General features: G+C 41.5%; 2 protein-coding genes across 2 annotated transcripts in view; both read right to left on the bottom strand.

Annotated features, from left to right (window-relative positions):
• Positions 1–11,813, bottom strand: part of LOC139366006 (gamma-aminobutyric acid (GABA) B receptor, 1a) — a 51,011-nt gene extending 39,198 nt beyond the window's left edge. The window contains exons 1-6 of the mRNA XM_071103081.1: positions 11,470–11,813; positions 8,072–8,158; positions 7,755–7,819; positions 7,136–7,274; positions 3,578–3,763; positions 1,227–1,244 (exon numbers count right to left, since the gene is read on the bottom strand). Of these exons, the coding sequence (XP_070959182.1) occupies positions 1,227–1,244; positions 3,578–3,763; positions 7,136–7,274; positions 7,755–7,819; positions 8,072–8,150 (487 nt within the window). The 5' untranslated portion in view covers positions 8,151–8,158; positions 11,470–11,813. The remainder of the gene's footprint in view (positions 1–1,226; positions 1,245–3,577; positions 3,764–7,135; positions 7,275–7,754; positions 7,820–8,071; positions 8,159–11,469) is intronic.
• Positions 11,814–12,445: 632 nt separating this feature from the next.
• LOC139366012 (SH3 domain-binding protein 5-like) lies at positions 12,446–21,062 on the bottom strand. Its single transcript, XM_071103092.1, has 6 exons — positions 20,330–21,062; positions 20,078–20,140; positions 19,732–19,860; positions 19,348–19,512; positions 18,631–18,804; positions 12,446–14,598 (listed from the first exon to the last, which is right to left on the bottom strand). Exons 1-6 carry the CDS (start codon positions 20,567–20,569, stop codon positions 14,038–14,040), a joined length of 1,332 nt encoding a protein of 443 aa, XP_070959193.1. The 5' UTR covers positions 20,570–21,062; the 3' UTR covers positions 12,446–14,037.
• Between the last annotated feature and the right edge of the window lie 399 nt (positions 21,063–21,461).

Here is a 21,461-nt window from a genome sequence, read left to right on the forward strand (position 1 = left end):
AAATTAAATCACGAAGCAGATTATAATTTTACGTTATTTTTGTACAGATCTGTGCTCGTATGTATGACTAAAATGTCGCCCACAGCGTTAGAAACTAAACGCTGTCGCAACACCTCTGCCAGAGCTATCTATTATATCAACTGTATCAGTGGTGGGATCCAGTGTGGTACAGGAATCCCTATTCTGGTTAACCTATAAGAACACAGGGCTTAAGATCACAGAAGAGAGAATGCTTTTTCTGACTTCCTCTGACTGCTGCTAACACACACCCACACACACACACACCTCCACACACAGACACAGACAGGCAGGGTGTTAACCTTTACCCAGCTGAGAAGGCAGTAAGTGGGTGTTGATACCACACTGAGTGAAAAGTGGAATGGAGAGAGAGAGAGAGAATGCGAGAGAGAGAGTGAATGAGAGATAACAGGAGAGAGTAAGCCTGGTTCACATTTCATGGAGATTTTGGAAGAAAATTTGCTTTCTATGCACCGTTAGGACAGGTTGGCGCAGGAGAGGACTAAGTTGAAATGTGTGAGTAATGTTGTTGTTAATGGTTGATAATAATCATTAAATAATTATTAGTGATATTGTACGATCTGAAAGAGGAGTTGAAAAGTGTTACGCCAGTATTTTAAGACAGGCATATAATAGGTAGCCTCTTAAATTAAGCAATAATCTTCAACAAAAATGACAAACAAATAATCATCTTGTCAATGCCACAAGGACAACAATTTAACTATAACATATTTTGTGTCATTTCTACTCTTGGCAAGGTAGCCTAGTGCTTAGAGCATTGTGCCAGTAACCGGAAGGTTGCTGGATTGAATCCCCGAGTTGACAAGGTAAAAATCTGTCTTTCTGCCTCTAAGCAAGGCAGTTAACCCACTGTTCCCTGGGCGCCGAAGACGTGGATGTCGATTAAGGCAGCCCCCCTGCACCTCTCTGATTCAGAGGGGTTAGGATTAAAAGCAATAGACACATTTCAGTTGAACGCATTCAGTTGGACGATGTGGTGTTGACAAGATTATAATTTCCCTTTATCTAATTCGAATCAGTTTAAATCCTTCACCAGTAGAATTACTGGTCAGCAGAAGGCATCCTGCTCTAGAAATGATGTACCACTGCCCTCTTGTGCTTAACAGAAGCATTACAACTTTTTGCAACATTTGTTTCAATAAGCTTTTACATTCATAGACAACCCAACCAAAACCAATCTCTCTTACCTTTGTAGTTTCTGTCATCTGTGGCAAGCAAATAGAAAAGACAAAATTACATTTGTTAATAGTCAAAATGATTTGGTGACTGGTAGCGTATGTTAATGCAACACTAACACTGTGTGATGTTTGTGAATTGTTTCATTCTTCATGGATTGATGCACTATACGTGTTACTCATGACACATGTACAGTACTCCATGCTCCTTAAATTGAAATCAGTATGTAGGCCTACTGTAGACTACTTTTACTGTAGTCTGTATACCCCGTGGAAGTGACGGCCACTTCCGCTTCACTTCCGGGTCATGTCCCAAAATCTCTCTAATAGGCTTCAAAATTATATCACAAAATTAATTTAATATATATACAGTACCAGTCAAAAGTTTGGACACGCCAACTCATTCCATTTATTTATTTTTCTACATTGTAGAATAAATGTGAAGACATCAAAACTATGAAATAACACATATGGAATGATGCAATAACCAAAAAAGTGTTCAACAAATCAAAATATATTTTAAGTAGCCACCCTTTGCCTTGATGACAGCTTTGCACACTCTTGGCGATAAGGACGATAAGAACCAGTTAGTTACAGGGCCGTCTGATGTTTTGTATATTAGATTAAGCAGGTTTTTTTTGCCAGCCAGTACTGTTTGAAAATGAAAACAATATATCAAATAAATGGAGACCTGCAAGCTTTTCAAAATAGAGAAATATACAGCTGATTGGTGGGAGATGTAGTTCATGTGTGTAGTTCAAATAAAATGGTTGTAAATTCTCGGCTTCGTGCTTCTTCTTGGGCGTCAAATATGTTTAAGTAAATTCATACCAAAGCACATATACATTTGAACAAATATGAAGCCCACTCTTAGCCTACAAAACGAGAACAGATGTCAAATTGATGGGGTATTACACAATTATTCATAAAATATGGCTTGTGTCCACCAGGTGACAGTACTATAACTCCCAGTTTAAGACAAGTACACAGAACAAGGGGGTGAATGTCAATTGTATTTCCTGGATTTCTCGCATCCTCCCTTGTACCATCAAATGTGAACTGAAGATTATTTTACCTTTTGTTGTTCTAAAATTTGTTTGTCGAGATTTTTTTACTGTATATATATGAAATTAATTTTGTGATATAATCTTGGAGCCCATTAGAGAGATTTTGGGACATGACCCGGAAGTGAAGCGGAAGTGGCCGTCACTTCCACAAGGTATACAGACAATACAGTAAAAGTAGTCTACAGTAGGCCTACATACTGATGTCAATTTAAGGAGCGTGGAGTACTGTACATGTGTCATGAGTAACACGTATAGCGCATCAATCCATGAAGAAAAAAAAATCTCAAACAAATTTAGAACAACAAAAGGTAAAATAATCCTCAGTTCACATTTGATGGTACATTCATACGATGCATTCGTTACATATGATTGACTCCCAAGTTCTTGAGGAACCAAGGGGAGGAACCTCTGACCTTCTCCGCCGTTGTGTTTTGAGGAGGCGGCAAGGAGAGAGGATGCGAGGATTCAAGGAAATACAATTGACCTTCATCCAAAAAAGCTGAACATTTATAATTTGTACCTATACACACACCTATGATTTGCACACAAAACAAAGCATATACACCATTGTAGAATACATGCCTGGACACACAACTATATTGACAATATATCAATGTACACTGAGAGTACAAAACATTAGGAACACCTGCTCTTTCCATGACAAAGACTGACCAGGTGAATCCAGGTGAAAGCTATGATCCCTTATTGATGTCACTCGTTAAATCCACTTCCGTCAGTGTAGATGATGGAGAGACAAGTTAAAGAAGGATTTTTAAGCCTTGAGACAATTGAGACATGGATTGTGTATGTTTGCCATTCAAAGGGTGAATGAGCAAGACAAAAGACTTAAGTGCCTTTGAACGGGGTATGGTAGTAGGTGCCAGGCGCGCTGGTTTAAGTGTGTCAAGAACTGCAACGCTGATGGGTTTTTCACACTCAACCGTTTCCCTTGTGTATCAACGGTCCACCACCCAAAGGACATCCAGCCAACTTGACACAACTGTGGGAAGCATTGGCGTCAACATGGCCCAGCATCCCTATGGAACGCTTTCAACACCTTGTAGAGTCCATGTCACGACAAATTGAGGCTGTTCTGAGAGAAAAAGGGGTGCAACTCAATATTAGGAAGGTATTCCTAATGTTTTGTACACTCAGAGTATATAGGTTTGTCTATGTATGTTTCCATGGAGTATGTGTGTTGTTTCTCCATTTCAAAGCTAAACCAAAACATATAATATCAACACAAACATCACAATTGAATAACATGAATAGATTGGGATTCCATTCCACACTTACAGAGGCAGACCGGTTTGGGTGAGTCCCACTTGCCCAGCTTGGTGCAGTGTGTGATGTTCCTGCCCTCCAGCATGAAGCCAGCATGGCAGCTGTAGTGCAGCACGGTGCCCTCCACCGGTGGCCCAGGGGGCTTCAGTGCCACCCTCCCATTCTCCAGGGACGTCCACACACGAGGGCACAGCAGCACTGGGAGAGAGATGGGCAGAGTAGTGGGAGGAAGGTTAGTGGGAATGACAGCAGTCATATTTATATGACATGTACTAACTGCCAGTGTGTTTCTGCTCTCTTGCCAACTCCTTATGGAACAAATACGGCATCACAATTCTACAAGGAGTTGGCAAGAGAGCAGAAAACAGACTGGCACTCAGGCTAATACGGTACCAGTGTTTATTTTGGCCTCTTTTTTCTATTTAGTTTTAGTCTTCAAATAAATGTCAGTCACATTTTAATAATTTCCTTCTTTGTTACTTTTAGTTATTATCAGTCAACAATAAATCTGGACAATTTTTGTCTTGTTTTAGTCAGTGCATTTCTTTCCAATTAAATAATTCATTCACTACATGACCAAAAGCATATAGACACCTGCTCGTCCAACATCTCATTCCAAAATCATGGGAAATAATATGGAGTTGGTCCCCCCTTTGCTGCTATAACAGCCTCCACTTTTCTGGGAAGGCTTTCAACTAGATGTTGGAACATTGCTACGGAGACTTTCTTCCAATCAGCCGCAGGAGCATTAGTGAGGTTGGGTACTGAATTTGAGCGATTAGACCTGGCTCACAGTCGGCATTTCAATTCATCCCAAAGGTATTCGATGGGTTTGAGGTCAGGGCTCTGTGCATGCCAATCAAGTTCTTCCACACCAATCTCAGCAAACAATTTCTGTATGGACCTCGCTTTGTGCACAGGAGGTATTGTCATGCTGAAACAGGAAAGGGCCTTCCCCAAACTGTTGCCACAAAGTTGGAATCATAGAATCGTCTAGAATGTCATTATATGCTGTAGCGTTAAGATGTCCCTTCACTGGAACTAAGGGGCGTAGCCCGAACCATGAAAAACAGCCCCGGACCATTATTCCTCCTCCACCAAACTGTAAAGTTGGCACTATGCATACGGGCAGATAGCGTTCTCCTGGCATCTGCCAAACCCAGATTAGTCTGTCGGACTGCCAGATAGTGAAGTGTGATTCATCACTCCAGAGAACACGTTTCCACTTTTCCAATGTCCAATGGAGGCGAGCTTTACACCACTCTAGCCAAAGCTTGGCATTGCGCATGATGATTTTAGGCTTCTGTGCTGCTGCTTGGCCATGGAAACTCATTTCATGAAGCTCCCGATGAACAGTTATTGTGCTGATGTTGCTTCCAGGGGCAGTTTGGAACTCGGTAGTGAGTGTTGCACTCCCTTTCTGTGAGCTTCTGTGGTCTACCACTTTGTGCCTGAGCCGTTGTTGCTCCTAGACGTTTCCACTTCACAATAACAGCACTTACAGTTAACCAGGGCATCTCTAGCAGGGCAGACATATGACGAACTGAATTGTTGGAAAGGTGGCATCCTGTGATGGTGCCACATTGGAATGTTGCTGAGCTCTTCAGTAAGGCCATTCAATGTTTCTATGGTGATTGCATGGGTGTGTGCTCGATTTTATTCACCCGTCAGCAACGGGTGTGGCTGAAATAGCCGAATCCACTCATTTGAAGGGGTGTCCATGTAACCGATGTGAAATGGCTAGCTAGTTAGCGGTGGTGCGCGCTAATAGCATTTCAATCGGTGACGTCACTCGCTCCGAGACCTTGAAGTATTTGTTCCCCTTGCTCGGCAAGGGCCGCAGATTTTGTGGCGCGATGGGTAACGATGCTTCGTGGGTGACTGTTGATGTGTGCAGAGGGTCCGTGGTTCAAGGCGAGGGACGGAAGCTAAACTGTTACATCCACATACTTTTGTATGTATAATGTATTTACCTCTTACTTCCATCATGTGCACATTCAGACAGACTTGTCCAACTAGACATACTATCCCCTAATATATCTGGCACATTGCTATTGCAGCCAATTGTAACCAATGTCAGCCATGACTTATCATATAAACTTCAAAACCTTGGCTACAGGTTAAACAATTTAGGCATAGAGCTCTTTTCTCCCAATCATAATCATTGGATGGGGGTAAATAACTGATTCCTTTAAAAGGGGGAGAATCTGAGCTTTCCAACAATGCCAGAATTATTACTGTACTCCTAACCTCATCTCCAGGCTCCAATTACTGACGCATAGAGCCTAGTAACAGTGGGGACCGTTTGGGATTTACTGAGTGACATTATAATCGATTCAAATTCTGAGCGAATCACACGACTGTGAGGAGTGGCACCAAATCGAGGCAGAAAAGTTTTGTTATGGTGCGTCACATATCGCCGTTCATGCTAATAGCTAGCCAGCGTAACTCTGCTAGCCGTCCTGTAACACGAGAGACACTGATGTCACTGAATGCTGTTTACACACTTAAGATATAGTAGACTCTGTCATATCCATGTTGCAAGAGCTAACCGTTTTCTCTTCGTTGCACACGAACACACACAAAAAAATACTACCCCCGGATGCAGGACACTTAGAGGGAGGTTCTAAGGGTTGCGGTAGATGGTGATAGGCTGAGAGATCAGCCAATTAAAACCAGTGGTTGTTTCGTCCGCTCCTGCCATAGGCTTCCTGTCAAGTCCCGTTCTGAGGCGCTCGGAAACCAGATGGTTCGACAGAAAGAGAGCCAGCTGGTCGGCTAATAGTCCTAATACTCAGCAAATAGCATTAAATATTTCCAATCTGAAATAAACTGCGCTCACATTTTCCGACCGTGAGATCATCAACACAGATGAAGAACAGCGCACATGGGAAAATAGAGCTTCCAATCTGATGTGATCAAAGCAAAACTAAGCCTACATTGAAAGTAAGAGAGACTAAACATTGTTTCTAGTTAAGGTTAGTTACAATGGAAGTGTCCTGGCCTGCTGGCTATGCATCAGTTAAAAAGTTTGACGAGTGACTGAAGTGACATGTGTGGGAGAGCTGGGCAGATCACCGCGGCTCAATCAGACCGTGCAACTGAAAGACGTTCATTCTGCCAATGTGAGGATTGCATTAAATATTCTGCAAAGGCATGCATATTTATGATTGGAAAAAACAGATGAAAATGAGCGTCATGTCAAATTGAATGCCAATTTGTCTCATGTGGAATTATCATATCGTCACATTTTCATCAACTAAAATGAAAATTAATTTGTGACCGTTTTCGATTTTTAATGGCTTCTCGTTATCGTCATTCGTTTTCGTCAGGAAAAATAGGTTGTTGACAAATATTTTGTCATAGTTATTGTTGATGAAATGAACACAGATGATGCACAATGATCAATGATACATCAGAGATATCCTTAAGTAGTGGCAGTGATATAGTCTAGTCAATCCAGGAATTCACTCTGACAGGCATTGAAGAGGGAATTTACCCTTAGAGAGTGACAATAGAGTGGCAATGAAGTTAAACTGGTTGGCTGTAAATAAAGTAGAGAGTACTTACGACACCTGCTGTGCTGTGTGATATCAGTCCATGTGCCGTTGGGAAGGCACTTCCTGACCTTAGGGCCCACTATGACCCTGTTCCCCCTGCAGATGTACTCTATCTCGTAGTCCACTGGTAGGATCTGCACATTGCGAATCTGCACACAGCAATAGATGACGTAGATAGATGTTTAGCTGTCTTTAAATATGTACATCGCCTGACCAATGAGTCATTTTTCCTATAGGCTTCCATGCTTTGCTATGATTAGGACAACAACAACATGGTTGCCACTAGATATGGCCATGGTAGAGAGAAGCAAAGGGGCGATAATGTCAGAATTGACAAGCAACTATATGAGCTATTTCTACTTTATCTAGGGTTGGATATGATTAAAGGAGTTAATGTAAGGGCTTTTGACAGTACTGTGATAACAGTGGTAGTACACTCTTAGAAAAAAAGGGTTCTTCAGCTGTCCTCACGGGAGAACCCTTTTGGGTTCCATGTAGAAACCCCGGAAAGGGTTCTACATGGAACCCAAAAGGGTTCTCCTACAGGGACAGCCGAATAACCCTTTTAGGTTCTAGATAGCACCTTTTTATTCTAAGAGTGTACTGCAATGGTATTGAGAGTACTGTACCTGTTCTTGTGTCAGGCCTCTGTAGCGGATGCCTCCATCTCTGGGAGGACGGATGATGGCACAGCCTAAAAAGGATGAGAGAAAGACATGATGTGTGGAAAAATAATCACTTACAGTAGTCTACATTACAGCCATGAGATGTATTACACTCCAATTATAATCCTCACTCCATCTAACGCCTTCCTCCATGCATTCAGCAACATTGTGATGATGCTCCATTTAGGTCATTTTGCAATCTCTACGGTATTTTTAACTGCTAACACACTTACACAAACACACGTTGCACACACATGTACACACACAAACTCCATAATTACCTCCAGTTGTAGAATTATGTATGGCCACAACAAGAGATGGCAGAGCATACAGAATTATAAGAAACAATAGCTGTGCCATTACTGGATCTGGGGAGAGAGAGAGAGAGAGAAAAAAAAAACTAAAGGATTAAATAAGAAGATAATGAAAGGTAGAGACAGAAGGAAGTTAGTTATCAACAGCCTCTATACAGAAGTACAGTCAGTATATCATAACAAAAACCTCAAGTTCATTGGAGATACCAACATTCATAATGGGACAGTCTTAAACACATACACTACTGGTACATTTTTTTTAGAACACCTACTCATTCAACTGCTTTTCTTTACCTTGATGACAGCTTCACACAGTCTTGGCATTGTCTCAACCAGCTTCACGTGGAATGCTTTTCCAACAGTCTTGAAGGAGTTCCCACATATGCTGAGCACTTGTTGGCTGCTTTCCTTCACTCTGCAGTCCGACTCATCCCAAACCATCTCAATTTGGTTGAGGTCACGGAATTGTGGAGGCCAAGTCATCTGATGCATCACTCTCCCTCTTGGTAAAATAGTCCTTACACAGGCTGGCAGTGTGTTGGGTCATTGTCTTGTTGAAAAATAAATGATAGTCGCACTAAGCCCAAACCAGATGGGGTGGTGTTTTGCTGCAGAATGCTGTGGTAGCCATGCTGGAAAAGTCTGCTTTGAATTCTAAACAAATCACAGACAGTGTCACCAGCAAAACACCCCCACACCATAACACCTCCTCGTCCATGCTTTATGGTTGGAAATACATGTGGTGATCATCTGTTCACCCACACTGCGTCTTACAAAGACACGGCGATTGGAACCAAAAATCTTACATTTGGACTCCAGAACAAAGGACAAATTTCCACCAGTCTAATGTCCATTGCTCGAATTGCTTGGCCCAAGCAAGTATCTTCTTCTTATTGGTGTCCTTTAGTAGTGGTTTCTTTGCAGCAATTCAACCATGAAGGCCTGATACACGCAGTCTCCTGTGAACAGTGGATGTTGAGATCTGTTACTTACACTCTGAAGCATTTACTTGGGCTGCAATTTCTGAGGCTGGTAACTCTAATGAACCTATCCTCTGCAGTGGAGGTAACTCTGGGTCTTCTATTCCTGTGGCGGTCCTCATGAGAGCCAGTTTCATCATAGTGCTTGACGGTTTTTGAGACTGCACTTGAAGAAACTTCAAAAGTTCTTAACATTTTCCGTATTGACTGACCTTCATGTCTTAAAGTAATGATGGACTGTCGGTTCTCTTTGCTTATTTGAGCTGTTTTTGCCATAATATGGACTTGGTATTTTACCAAATAGGGCTATTGTCTGTATACTCCTCCCCTACCTTGTCACAACACAACTGATTGGCTCAAACGCATTAAGAAGGTAAGAAATTCCACAAATTAACTTTTAAGAAGGCACACCTGTTAATTGAAATGCATTCCAGGTGACTACCTCATGAACCTGGTTGAGAGAATGCCAAGAGTGTTTCAAGCTGTCATCAAGGCAAAGGGTGGCTACTTTGTAGAATCTCAAATATATTTTGATTTGTTTTACACTTTTTTGGTTACTACATCCATATGTGTTTCTTCATAGTTTTGATGTCTTCACTATTATTCTACAATGTAGAAAATAGTACAAATAAAGAAAAACCCTTGAATGAGTAGGTGTTATAAAACTTTTGACAGGTAAAGTAATTCATAACCATTGACAATGACAACCCAGATTATCATCTAAACAACTGCCCAAACAACAACATACACCAACCTTCATATGTACACTATTCATCTAGAACAAAAACCTCACCTACAGCAGTTCAGTGAGTCGTGCTTCTGCCGCTAAAGACCAGTGTGTTAGTTGTTACTAATATGTGCTGGCTCCATGCGCTATAGAGAGATAGTATGAGAGTAGAACTCACTCTGCCATAACCCTGCGCATAATGTACAGATTTCATGAGCTCCTCCCACAGTGGAGTGGGATAGGTTAAGATCGCTCACTCAGTCCAACGGTGTGCTTTCAGTGCTAACACAGACGACACAGCAGCCATAGGAGTGTGTATTAAAGTATAAATACACCTAAATATAGCCACTCGTTTGAAGTGCTGAATAATGAATGCAACTTCATCATGTTGTCACACGAAGAGATGGAGAGAGGAGGAGGGGAGAGAGAGAGAGAGAGAGAGAGGACAGTGTGTAACAAAGCTCCACCGTGAGACAGATGGTGGGAAGGGTAGTGAAGGAAGACAGACACTGTTGGATACTTCATTTGCATTATGGTGTATTTTTAGAGCACTAACAAGAGCATGCAGGAAGAGACAAACACGGAGAGAGAGAGAGAGAGAGAAAGTGGGTAATGCAACGAGAAGCATGTGTGAGACAGAGAGAAAGAGAGAGAGAGAGAGAGCAAGCGAGCGAGCTAGAGAGGGACAACACAGTGGGAGACACTCCTCACATACTGAGATACATAAAAGCAAACTGTGTGAGCGAGGTATGGATCAGACAGATTAAAATATATCAAGCTAGCCAGTTTAATAAATATAATGGTAATATCAGTGGCCTATATTAAATCAACAAGCTGCTCTATATCTTTAGGTGCAGAAAGAATCATTTCTGCACCATGGACAGCGGATGTATCTGAACAAAAGATTCCAACTGGGACGAGCATAGAGAAACATATTTCAGGACCATGGACAGCAGCACCCACGGCATCACAGAGATTTATCTAAACCAGAGACCAAAACGGCGACACACAACATTCCATCCAAGAGATGTAGTTTATTTATTAAGCAAGCCACATCTGACATGCTATTAGAAAAATGCTAAAGCAATGCAAAAATAGCCATATGTTTACAATGGTGCGCTGGTGGATTTAAACATCGAAACACGTGCACTGGACTGATATTGCCTACAAACGCTTTAATGAGGGTAGCTCTTAAGGTACCACCAACAGTAGGCTACCGGTAGTTGCTGGTCCGTGTTGACACGGCCGGGAATCCTTGACGGCCTATGGAAGAAGGCCAGCCCAATATCCGTTTGCAGAATTCAGATTTGAGAAGTTCGGATTTCATGCCAATTCAATGTGGCCGTTCATTCCCATAGCATTAATACATTCACTGAAAACGTGCACTATAAATCTAAAGATAAACTAACGTAATTAATAGATGGGACTGTGTGTTATATTATGCTACGATAATAAACAACTATGTAAAGTCGTTGCTGCTTGGCGAAACCTGTCATTTACGAGAATACAATTACCAAAGGCTAGAGTAGACCTGTCATCTGAATACAAATATAATACAAACAGCCACATTTATGCAAGCTTGATTCCTTAGAATTATACACCATTGTTTAGGTTGCATACTGAGTAAGATATTGTAGCATGTAATAATGTGTACTTACAAATACTTTCGACGCGCTCAGTCAAGATGACCGTATGTCCATCGGTTGCGACTCGTTTGAGATCACCCAAATGTCGAATTATTTGGTAAAATGTGCTTCGTTGCAACGTATTGTATGGCTATGTTTGTATGGCTATAAATGGCAACCCGGTCCCCGTGCATAGCGTATACATTGAATGTCAAAAACAACCGTATTAATCAGTCTATTGCCATCTACTTCAATTTCGTATGGTGAAAAGTCGGAAACGAAAAATGTACATATAAATACACGCACTATGTACAATCGCTTCCCCATGTACGACGAAACACCGAATCCTCACACTCCCTCCCTTTTGCTCTCTCCCTACAATCTCCAGCTAATTCACGACGTCATGATAGAGACGTAAGTAGGTAGGCCTACGGTGCGTAAAAGTCATTTTCTCACGCACACATCTCCTTTTCCAAGATGCATGTTTACGTATTGGGCCACACCAGCAAATCGTGATCATAGCAAATCGAAGAGTTTTACATTTATGATAAGCGTTATGGAGTTATCCTAATCGGTTAAGTATTTATACGCAATTAGAAATATGGAAGATTCCCAATACATGCACTTTATTAAGCCAGTATTAAGCCTTCAGATCCTATGTCAATAAAGCAGGCATACATAGTTTCTACAACATTGAGCCTCTATTTTCAGCGTTAGTAACACCAGAGATGTTCTTATAATACAGGATTTGGTACCCCTCTCCCTCCTCTTCTCCAGACATCTATTCCTGAGAGCACACGTCTCCTTCATATTTATATCCTGTTGAATAATTGAAGCAGGGGGATAAAATAACTAATCTCTTTTCCTGTCTCCTCCCAACTCTCTCTCTTTTTCTGCAAACCCCACATTCTCCTCTTCTTCTAAATCTGAAATGTAGTATCACATCTTCATCCTTAGGTAGTGTTGAAGTAGAGTATGAAGTAGAAGACATATTGCAAAATACAACATATTGGGTCTTAAAATGGCAAAGTCAAGATTCCTCTTATTTTATTGTTTATCTGTTTGATATTGCATACATGTAAATAACAACAGTGAACTGTACTATATAGCTGGGTGACATCACACTACTGCACCACTTTATGAATAAATAAAGAGGAAGACATCAAATGGACAATGATTGAAGGGTTGAAAGCATAGAAATACAATTGCTAGTCATTCTATTTCTATGGCTGAGAGAATGAGGGGAAGAGATGGATATATTGGAAGTATGTAAAGAGCGGGACAGAGACGGAGGTCGATTCAGGAATACAGCAGATAACCAGCATTAAATAAGATCCCTTTAAAATAACTATACAAAGACATTCAAATAAATCTGTACATTTCATTATTTTCTCTATAAATGGTGTAATTATACACAAACTTACATTTAATCCATTGACTACATTTCTTGTACCCTCCACTTTGCCAAAGCAGTACACAGACAACATATTCAAATTAATAAAATAAATATCAAAAGTCCAGGCAAAACAGAGTTAGGATGACTCATAGATGATTCACATTTAAAATTAAACATATGGTCAAAAGCATGTCCTTCATGGGAGTATTTCTCAACTGTTGACCACAGTTTAATACTGTATACACAGATCTGAACAGTGTGTTGTTGTAGCCAGTGCTATGCTGTCTTTGTTTGCGTAGTACTGTGTCAAGGACAAGGCACATTTCAGTTTACGACCTAGGAGGCTCTAAAGAAACAATATATAGGGAAATTATTTTATTTAAAAAAAATACAAAAACAAAGGATCTTAAAATTATTAAAATTGAAACAAGTAAGTAAGTATATTATGCCAGCGTAATATTTTATGAACAATTTATAAAAATGTTTAGTTAGACCTGAATACTAATACACATATAATAAAAGTCAAAATAAATAGTCTGGAGTGCTTTCTGTCATCAAGCAAGTTGTCAGAATGGAGTTTGTAACTCTCTAGTTTGTTTTGGGGTCCTATTTATTCGAACCCTGAAACCAGGTTTTCAGAATAAGTACAAAAAAACGAATTGTTCTTGCACTTTTTACAATACGCGTTTACATTTATGTACTAAAATAAACCATATCTACAGTATGAAACAAAAATGGAGCGTACACACTTACTTTTTTGTTGCAAAAGAACATTGATTTTATCTTACACCAGAAATTCAGTTACTACCGTTTAGATTGAATAGGGCTCCCAGTTGTCATGTTTATTGTAGTCTCTTACTTTGATTGTTCCTTCATGCACTAGGACATACGTGTCTAAGGTTTCGTTATTGCCAGAATAAAGGAAGTAAAGCAGCTAATCTCAGAGGCATGTACAGTCTAGGAGTTTCAGTAGTGTTGTAATATGATGCAAAACCTGTCAGGCTCCTTATATTTTCAGGTCTTGTCAACGTACCTGTGCTTCGCTACTACTGAATATCATACCCCCCTGTTTAAAATGTGTTACTTTAGATACAGCAGATCTGATTTTCCTCATATTTTATATTTTGGTCTTTTGCCAGGATAATGAGCTAGCTCGACCGGACACTTATTATCAAATGATAAACTATAAGCGATAAGGACAGCTCTCACAAGCTGAAGCTCCTGTGATGTTGCTTCAGGAACTGCTGTTGGCGCTGCATTTGCCCTTCCCTTCTTTCCCTTCCTCCCCCTCTCTCATTCTCTCCATCCTCCCCAGGCAGACTGCCCACATCGCTAAATTCTCCGAGGTGTTCGATGGAATCGCATTTCTCCAGGTCAGAAGCGATGGTCTGCAGACTGAAGACGGAAAGGGAATCTGACCCTGCTCTCTCTCCATGCGTCTCGGGCCTCTCTCCTCCGCTCTCCCTGTATTTCTCCACCAGCCCAATTTTCTTATCCACCACGCCGCTTCTGTTCACCCTATCAGTCTCCATTGCCCCTCCTCCACATGCCCCGCCCTCGACACCACACACCACACTGTCCGACTCCGCCCCAATAGGGGGACTCCGCCCACCACAGGCCATGGTTTGTCTACCATCGGTTTGGTCCCGCCCCCGCTGAGCGTGGATGGCCTCGCTGATTTGCTCCAGGTTGTGCAGGGCAACAGAGTAGCGGTTTTTCACTTTGGTCACATGCTCCTCCAGCTGCATCACTTTGGTTTTGTGCTCCTGAACTCACAGAAAACCCAATATGATGGAGAGAAAAGACAGAGCAACATACAATATTTCTTCCTCCTTGGTTTGAGGCCAGAGGGAACAATAACCAACAGGAGCGATCATGGACGGACATGACAGCGCTGTATCAACCATTTCCCTGCTTTTCTTACAATAACAGCTTGAAATTACATATATATTAACTGCAATATACAGTGCCTTGCGAAAGTATTCGGCCCCCTTGAACTTTGCGACCTTTTGCCACATTTCAGGCTTAAAACATAAAGATATAAAACTGTATTTTTTTGTGAAGAATCAACAACAAGTGGGACACAATCATGAAGTGGAACAACATTTATTGGCTATTTCAAACTTTTTTAACAAATCAAAAACTGAAAAATTGGGCGTGCAAAATTATTCAGCCCCTTTACTTTCAGTGCAGCAAACTCTCTCCAGAAGTTCAGTGAGGATCTCTGAATGATCCAATGTTGACCTAAATGACTAATGATGATAAATACAATCCACCTGTGTGTAATCAAGTCTCCGTATAAATGCACCTGCACTGTGATAGTCTCAGAGGTCCGTTAAAAGCGCAGAGAGCATCATGAAGAACAAGGAACACACCAGGCAGGTCCGAGATACTGTTGTGAAGAAGTTTAAAGCCGGATTTGGATACAAAAAGATTTCCCAAGCTTTAAACATCCCAAGGAGCACTGTGCAAGCGATAATATTGAAATGGAAGGAGTATCAGACCACTGCAAATCTACCAAGACCTGGCCGTCCCTCTAAACTTTCAGCTCATACAAGGAGAAGACTGATCAGAGATGCAGCCAAGAGGCCCATGATCACTCTGGATGAACTGCAGAGATCTACAGCTGAGGTGGGAGACTCTGTCCATAGGACAACAATCAGTCGTATATTGCACAAATCGGGCCTTTATGGAAGAGTGGCAAGAAGAAAGCCATTTCTTAAAGATATCCATAAAAAGTGTTGTTTAAAGTTTGCCACAAGCCACCTGGGAGACACACCAAACATGTGGAAGAAGGTGCTCTGGTCAGATGAAACCAAAATTAAACTTTTTGGCAACAATGCAAAACGTTATGTTTGGCGTAAAAGCAACACAGCTGAACACACCATCCCCACTGTCAAACATGGTGGTGGCAGCATCATGGTTTGGGCCTGCTTTTCTTCAGCAGGGACAGGGAAGATGGTTAAAATTGATGGGAAGATGGATGGAGCCAAATACAGGACCATTCTGGAAGAAAACCTGATGGAGTCTGCAAAAGACCTGAGACTGGGACTGAGATTTGTCTTCCAACAAGACAATGATCCAAAACATAAAGCAAAATCTACAATGGAATGGTTCAAAAATAAACATATCCAGGTGTTAGAATGGCCAAGTCAAAGTCCAGACCTGAATCCAATCGAGAATCTGTGGAAAGAACTGAAAACTGCTGTTCACAAATGCTCTCCATCCAACCTCACTGAGCTCGAGCTGTTTTGCAAGGAGGAATGGGAAAAAATGTCAGTCTCTCGATGTGCAAAACTGATAGAGACATACCCCAAGCGACTTACAGCTGTAATCGCAGCAAAAGGTGGCGCTACAAAGTATTAACTTAAGGGGGCTGAATAATTTTGCACGCCCAATTTTTCAGTTTTTGATTTGTTAAAAAAGTTTGAAATATCCAATAAATGTCGTTCCACTTCATGATTGTGTCCCACTTGTTGTTGATTCTTCACAAAAAAATACAGTTTTATATCTTTATGTTTGAAGCCTGAAATGTGGCAAAAGGTCGCAAAGTTCAAGGGGGCCGAATACTTTCGCAAGGCACTGTACATTGGGCTCCAAAATTACTGACAATGCACAAACAATACTTTAAAATAATTAGATATAATCTCAAAATACCAACTTCAGAAATACTGTACTTTATTTATTTTTTTAATTGTACCCCCCTTTTCTCCCCAATTTCATGGTATCCAATTGTTAGTAGCTACAATCTTGTCTCATCGCTACAACTCCCGTACGGGCTCGGGAGAGACGAAGGTTGAAAGTCATGCGTCCTCCGATACACAACCCAACCAAGCCACACTGCTTCTTAACACAGCGCGCATCCGACCCGGAAGCCAGCCGCACCAATGTGTCGGAGGAAACCCTGGCAACCTTGGTTAGCGTGCACTGCGCCCGGCCCGCCACAGGAGCCGCTGGTGCGCGATGAGACAAGGATATCCCTACCGGCCAAACCCTCCCTAGCCCAGACGACGCTATGCCAATTGTGCGTCGCCCCACGGATCTCCTGGTCGCATCCGGTTACGACAGAGCCTGGGCGCGAACTCAGAGTCTCTGGTGGCACAGCTGGCGCTGCAGTACTGCGCCCTTAACCACTGCGCCACCTGTGAGGCCATACTGTACTTTATTAATGTTTCAATGGAACCAACAAAAATCATACAATTATTTAATACTAAATCAATTTAATCAAGATCAAGGTTTCATAATTATTGGAACTCCTCAAATAGTACTTAGTGCAACATACCTCTGGCAAGGATAACAGCATGGAGTCAATTTGTAATGTTTGACAAGGTTAAGGAACACATTTGGAGGGATTTTGGACCATTCCTCTATGCAGATCCTTTCAAGATCCTTCACATTCTTGGGTTTGAGCTTATCAACTGCCTTCTTCAACTCAGCCCACAGGTTTTTGATTGGATTGTGGTCCAGCGACAGATGGCCATGGCAGAACATTGATTTTGTAGTCACAGAACCATTTCTGTGGATCTTGAGGTATGTTTTGGGTCATTGTCTTGTCTGAAAGTCCACCTACTGCCTTCTGGCAGAGGCAACTTGGTGGAATTCATTATGCCATTAATCTTAACCAGTGCCCCTGGACCTCTGGAATTAAAACAGCCCCAAAACATCACTGACCCACCACCATATTTCACCGTGGGTATGAGTTGCCTCTACTTGTATGCATCTCTGTTTCGACGCCAAACATGCCAATGCTGTATCGGACCAAAACGTTCAATTTTGGTCTCATCTGACCAGAGTACCTTCTTCCAGACATAATTTAAATGACGTTTGGCAAACTCCAAGCACTTGCATCTGTGTCTTGGGGTCAGAAAGGGCTTTCCTCTGGCAAACCTTCCAAAGAGCCTGTGGACGTGGCGTCGGATGGTGCTTTTTGAAACCTAGTGACCCCAAGACGCCACCAAGGCCTGCAATTCTTTCACAGTGATTCTTGGGGATTTTGTTGCTTCGCTCCCCATCCTCCTCCCTATGCTGGGGGGAAAATGCATTTGCGTCCACTACCTGTGAGGTTTTCAACTGTTCCATATCTTTTGCATTTTTGTATAATTTCCCTGACAATGCTCAGTGGTATATTCAATCATTTGTGGATCTTCTTGTAGCCATTACCAGATTTACGAAGGTCCACGACATCTGTCTCTTTTGAACTGACAGTTCTTTTGTTTCCTTCATGGTGTTGGATGACAAAGGGATATTGCATGCGTGTTACCTCATTTTTATACCCTAGTGAAACAGGAAGTGATGTAATAGCTCAATATAGTTCCTTAAGACTTTGATCACCTTAAATAAGTGGAATTTAATTCCTGGTTTAAATTTTGGTAGATGTTATTTACAATAATCTTTAAGGGTGCCATTAATTGTGAAACCTTGATTTGGAGGACATTGATTTAATTAAAAATCAAATGATTTTGGTGGGTTCCATTGAAACATTAATAAAGTACAGTATTTCGAGTTTCTCTCTATATTTATATTGTTTATATTTGATTATGTATTGTTTGTGCATTGCCAGTCAGAGGTGCCAGTAATTTTGGAGCCCACTGTATAGACAGGTGTGTGCCTATTTCTGTTTTTTATAAAATGTACAAAAATTTCTAAAAACCTGTTTTCACTTTGTCATTATGGGGTATTGTGTGTAGAATTAATTAATTTAATCCATTTTAGAATAAGGCTGTAATGTAACAAAATGTGGAAAAAGTCAAGGGGTCTGAATACTTTCCAAATGCACTGTATATTATATATCTATGTACCTCAAGTATGTAGTTGAACTGGGCCTTGAGCTCGAAGTAAGGTTTGGACTTAACGATGGCCCTCTTGAGAGATTTCTGCAGGGTCTGGACTCGAGCCTCTGCCGTCTGACAAGAGTGGGTGACACGCATGTGCTCCCGTTCGCTGCGTAGGCGCTCCTCCTCTGCCTCGTTCACCTTGCACACAACCATACAAAATGTTAAGACGGGAAAACACAACAATCAGTATCCTAAACCCCACCAACCTAACAAAATAAACTGCCTAACTAATTGAAAGCAATCCAATTAAAAATAGAGTTTAGGCATAGGAGAAAATAGCTACAGTACCCAGGGGGTGGGGAATGGTAAGGAAAATACTGATTCAATGTATTCCATATCAGCCACCTCAAATAGCCTATACATTGATCACGTTTGATGGAATGATATAGAATGCAACACATAACCTGGAATACTGCTTACACTGGTAGTTGCGGTTTCCCATGTTGCCTTGGAGGTAGCATAGTTGACCAGTATCCTGCCAAACAAGGCTAACTGCCAAACTAATTTTAAACCAGTTTTAGTCATGGGGGAACATAGCTACTTGGCAGTGGGGTGGGGATTGTAAGGGAAATACTGATTAAATGAATACCATATCAACTCGCTCACATAACTGATGAACATATTTAGCATTTTATTTTGTATTGATGCAGTTATAGCGGTATCTGGGATTTCCCCTGTTACCTTGGAGGTAGCATGGTTGAGCATCTCCTGCCAGGTGGGGTCCAGGGTGTTCCTGCCATCGGCCATGAGGCCCTGCTCTGCCACGTACACCATCTCCCTGGCAGCCGTGTGCATGGAGACGGCCCGCTCATAGCTCAGCGCCGCCTTCTGGGTCTCCTGTTGAGCCTGTGAGAGGGACAGCCAATCAGATACTGAGAAAACAGTGCATGCAGTTGCACAGCAACCAACCACGTGGGACAAACGATCAAACTGTTGTTGAGATTTGAGAAAAGTGGGACAAGCAGGTGAATGGCAAATACTGCACCGAGTCCCATATTTTGATTCAGTGATAAAGAACTCTTGAAATTTGTTGTTGCAAATACCACAGTGCATGTACAACAGTACCTCCTTGGCAAGTCGACGAGCCTCATAGTAGGGCCTGGCCTTCTCGATGCAGGTACCAAGCTGGGAGCTGTGGGCGTTCAGTTTTCTGGCTGAGTCTGTGAGGATCTTCCTATAACCCGATCTGGCATCCTACACATATACAAAAGGAATTCCTAATCAGATTTCATTGTAATGGGCATTTCTGATAATTTAAAGCATATTTTCCAGATTAACAATGGGTTTACAGCATATTATTAGAATTGAAAATGAACTGACGATTGATTATTTGGAAAAAAACTGATCAGTACGGAAAGGGGCGATGTCTGGGGCCAGATTTATCATGGGAGAAGTGATGATATCCACTTACATCCAAGTGCAGTTCTAGTTGGTTGATTTTTACACTGGCCTCGTTGAGGTGTTCCAACTCCTCCTGGAAACAGAAAATATATGAGGGAGCACAGAAGGAAGCAGATACTTTGATTAGTTGGTTTGTAACAACACAATCAGTTAATATCATACATGCAACTAATTTTGTAAAACGTTGGCTACGTCTCATAGACCAGGAAATCCCATTGAGATTAAAATGTATTATAAAAGGTTTCGGTCAATTTTTCGCCACCTGAATTCTGGGGTCCAATTCCTCTTCATATGGGCTGTGTAGTTCACCTTCGTTCTTCTCTTTCTCTGTACACTCGTCTTTCTCTTTTAGCACCGTTTCAGCTGTATCTCCATTAATTTCCTTGTCATTTGGTTTCCCGCCCTTCACCTCAGCATCCGCACCAGGCGTCTCTTCCCTCAATTCGCCCACTTCGGGGTCTCCGGAGCCGGCTGGGCTCACACGCAAATCACCTGGCTCCATTCCAGGCCCAGTTAGCAAGCTAACGTTAGCTAGCCAAATAACGGTAAAGTTGCTTCTCTTTTTAGCCAACTAGCTATGTGTTCTAGCCAGTTACTAACTGCGTTTTGTATGTGTGAGAATTTGATTAGGACCATAGGGGGAAAACTAGTTTGAGAGACAGCAAAGCCAGACTATCATTCAATCCCGCTCGTTTAGCCACAACACAGGAGACTAACGACGTGACGATACTACCAGTACAGTAGCTAGCTCTATAAAGCTACCTTACGTTGCATGAAAACAAAACATTATTTAAAATAAATTGACTGCAAATAATGGACATTGAAATGAAATCTAATTGACAACAAATAATGTTTTTTCATCACCAGTAGTCTCTCCATCTCTCCCTCCACTGTTTGCTTGCTAGCTAACCTCGGCTCTGTTCTTAGCTAGCAAAACAAAAGGTAAATAGAGAACGCTTCCCTCGTCCTTTGGTTTGAACTCTTATTGGTTCCGTAGCCATGCCTCATCTTAGGTTTGAACTCATAAGGGTTCCGTAGCCAGACTTGCTTTTAGAAGTCTCCAACCTGCCCAGGCAGTCTGTTAACATTTTGTTTGTAAGTCAATTTCTATCGTAATAACAAATTAAGTAATTCATTCATTTTATATGGTAAACCATTAGACATATGTACGGGATACACATGGTATGCCCCATCCAACGAAATGCTTACCTGCAGGTTCCTTCTCGACAATGCACAATAACAAATAATACGACCATAAAGTAAATGGCTAAGTAGAATATAATTAACATTTTAACACAAGTATAATACAGGAAGGCACAATTTATAGTAAAATATTTACGTGTTTTGGGGGAAGGGTGGGGCAATTGTTTAAATTGTTCAGTATTTAGTTGCCT

The sequence above is a fragment of the Oncorhynchus clarkii genome, chromosome 2 (assembly GCF_045791955.1).
Source record: "Oncorhynchus clarkii lewisi isolate Uvic-CL-2024 chromosome 2, UVic_Ocla_1.0, whole genome shotgun sequence".
Taxonomy (NCBI): Eukaryota; Metazoa; Chordata; class Actinopteri; order Salmoniformes; family Salmonidae; genus Oncorhynchus; species Oncorhynchus clarkii.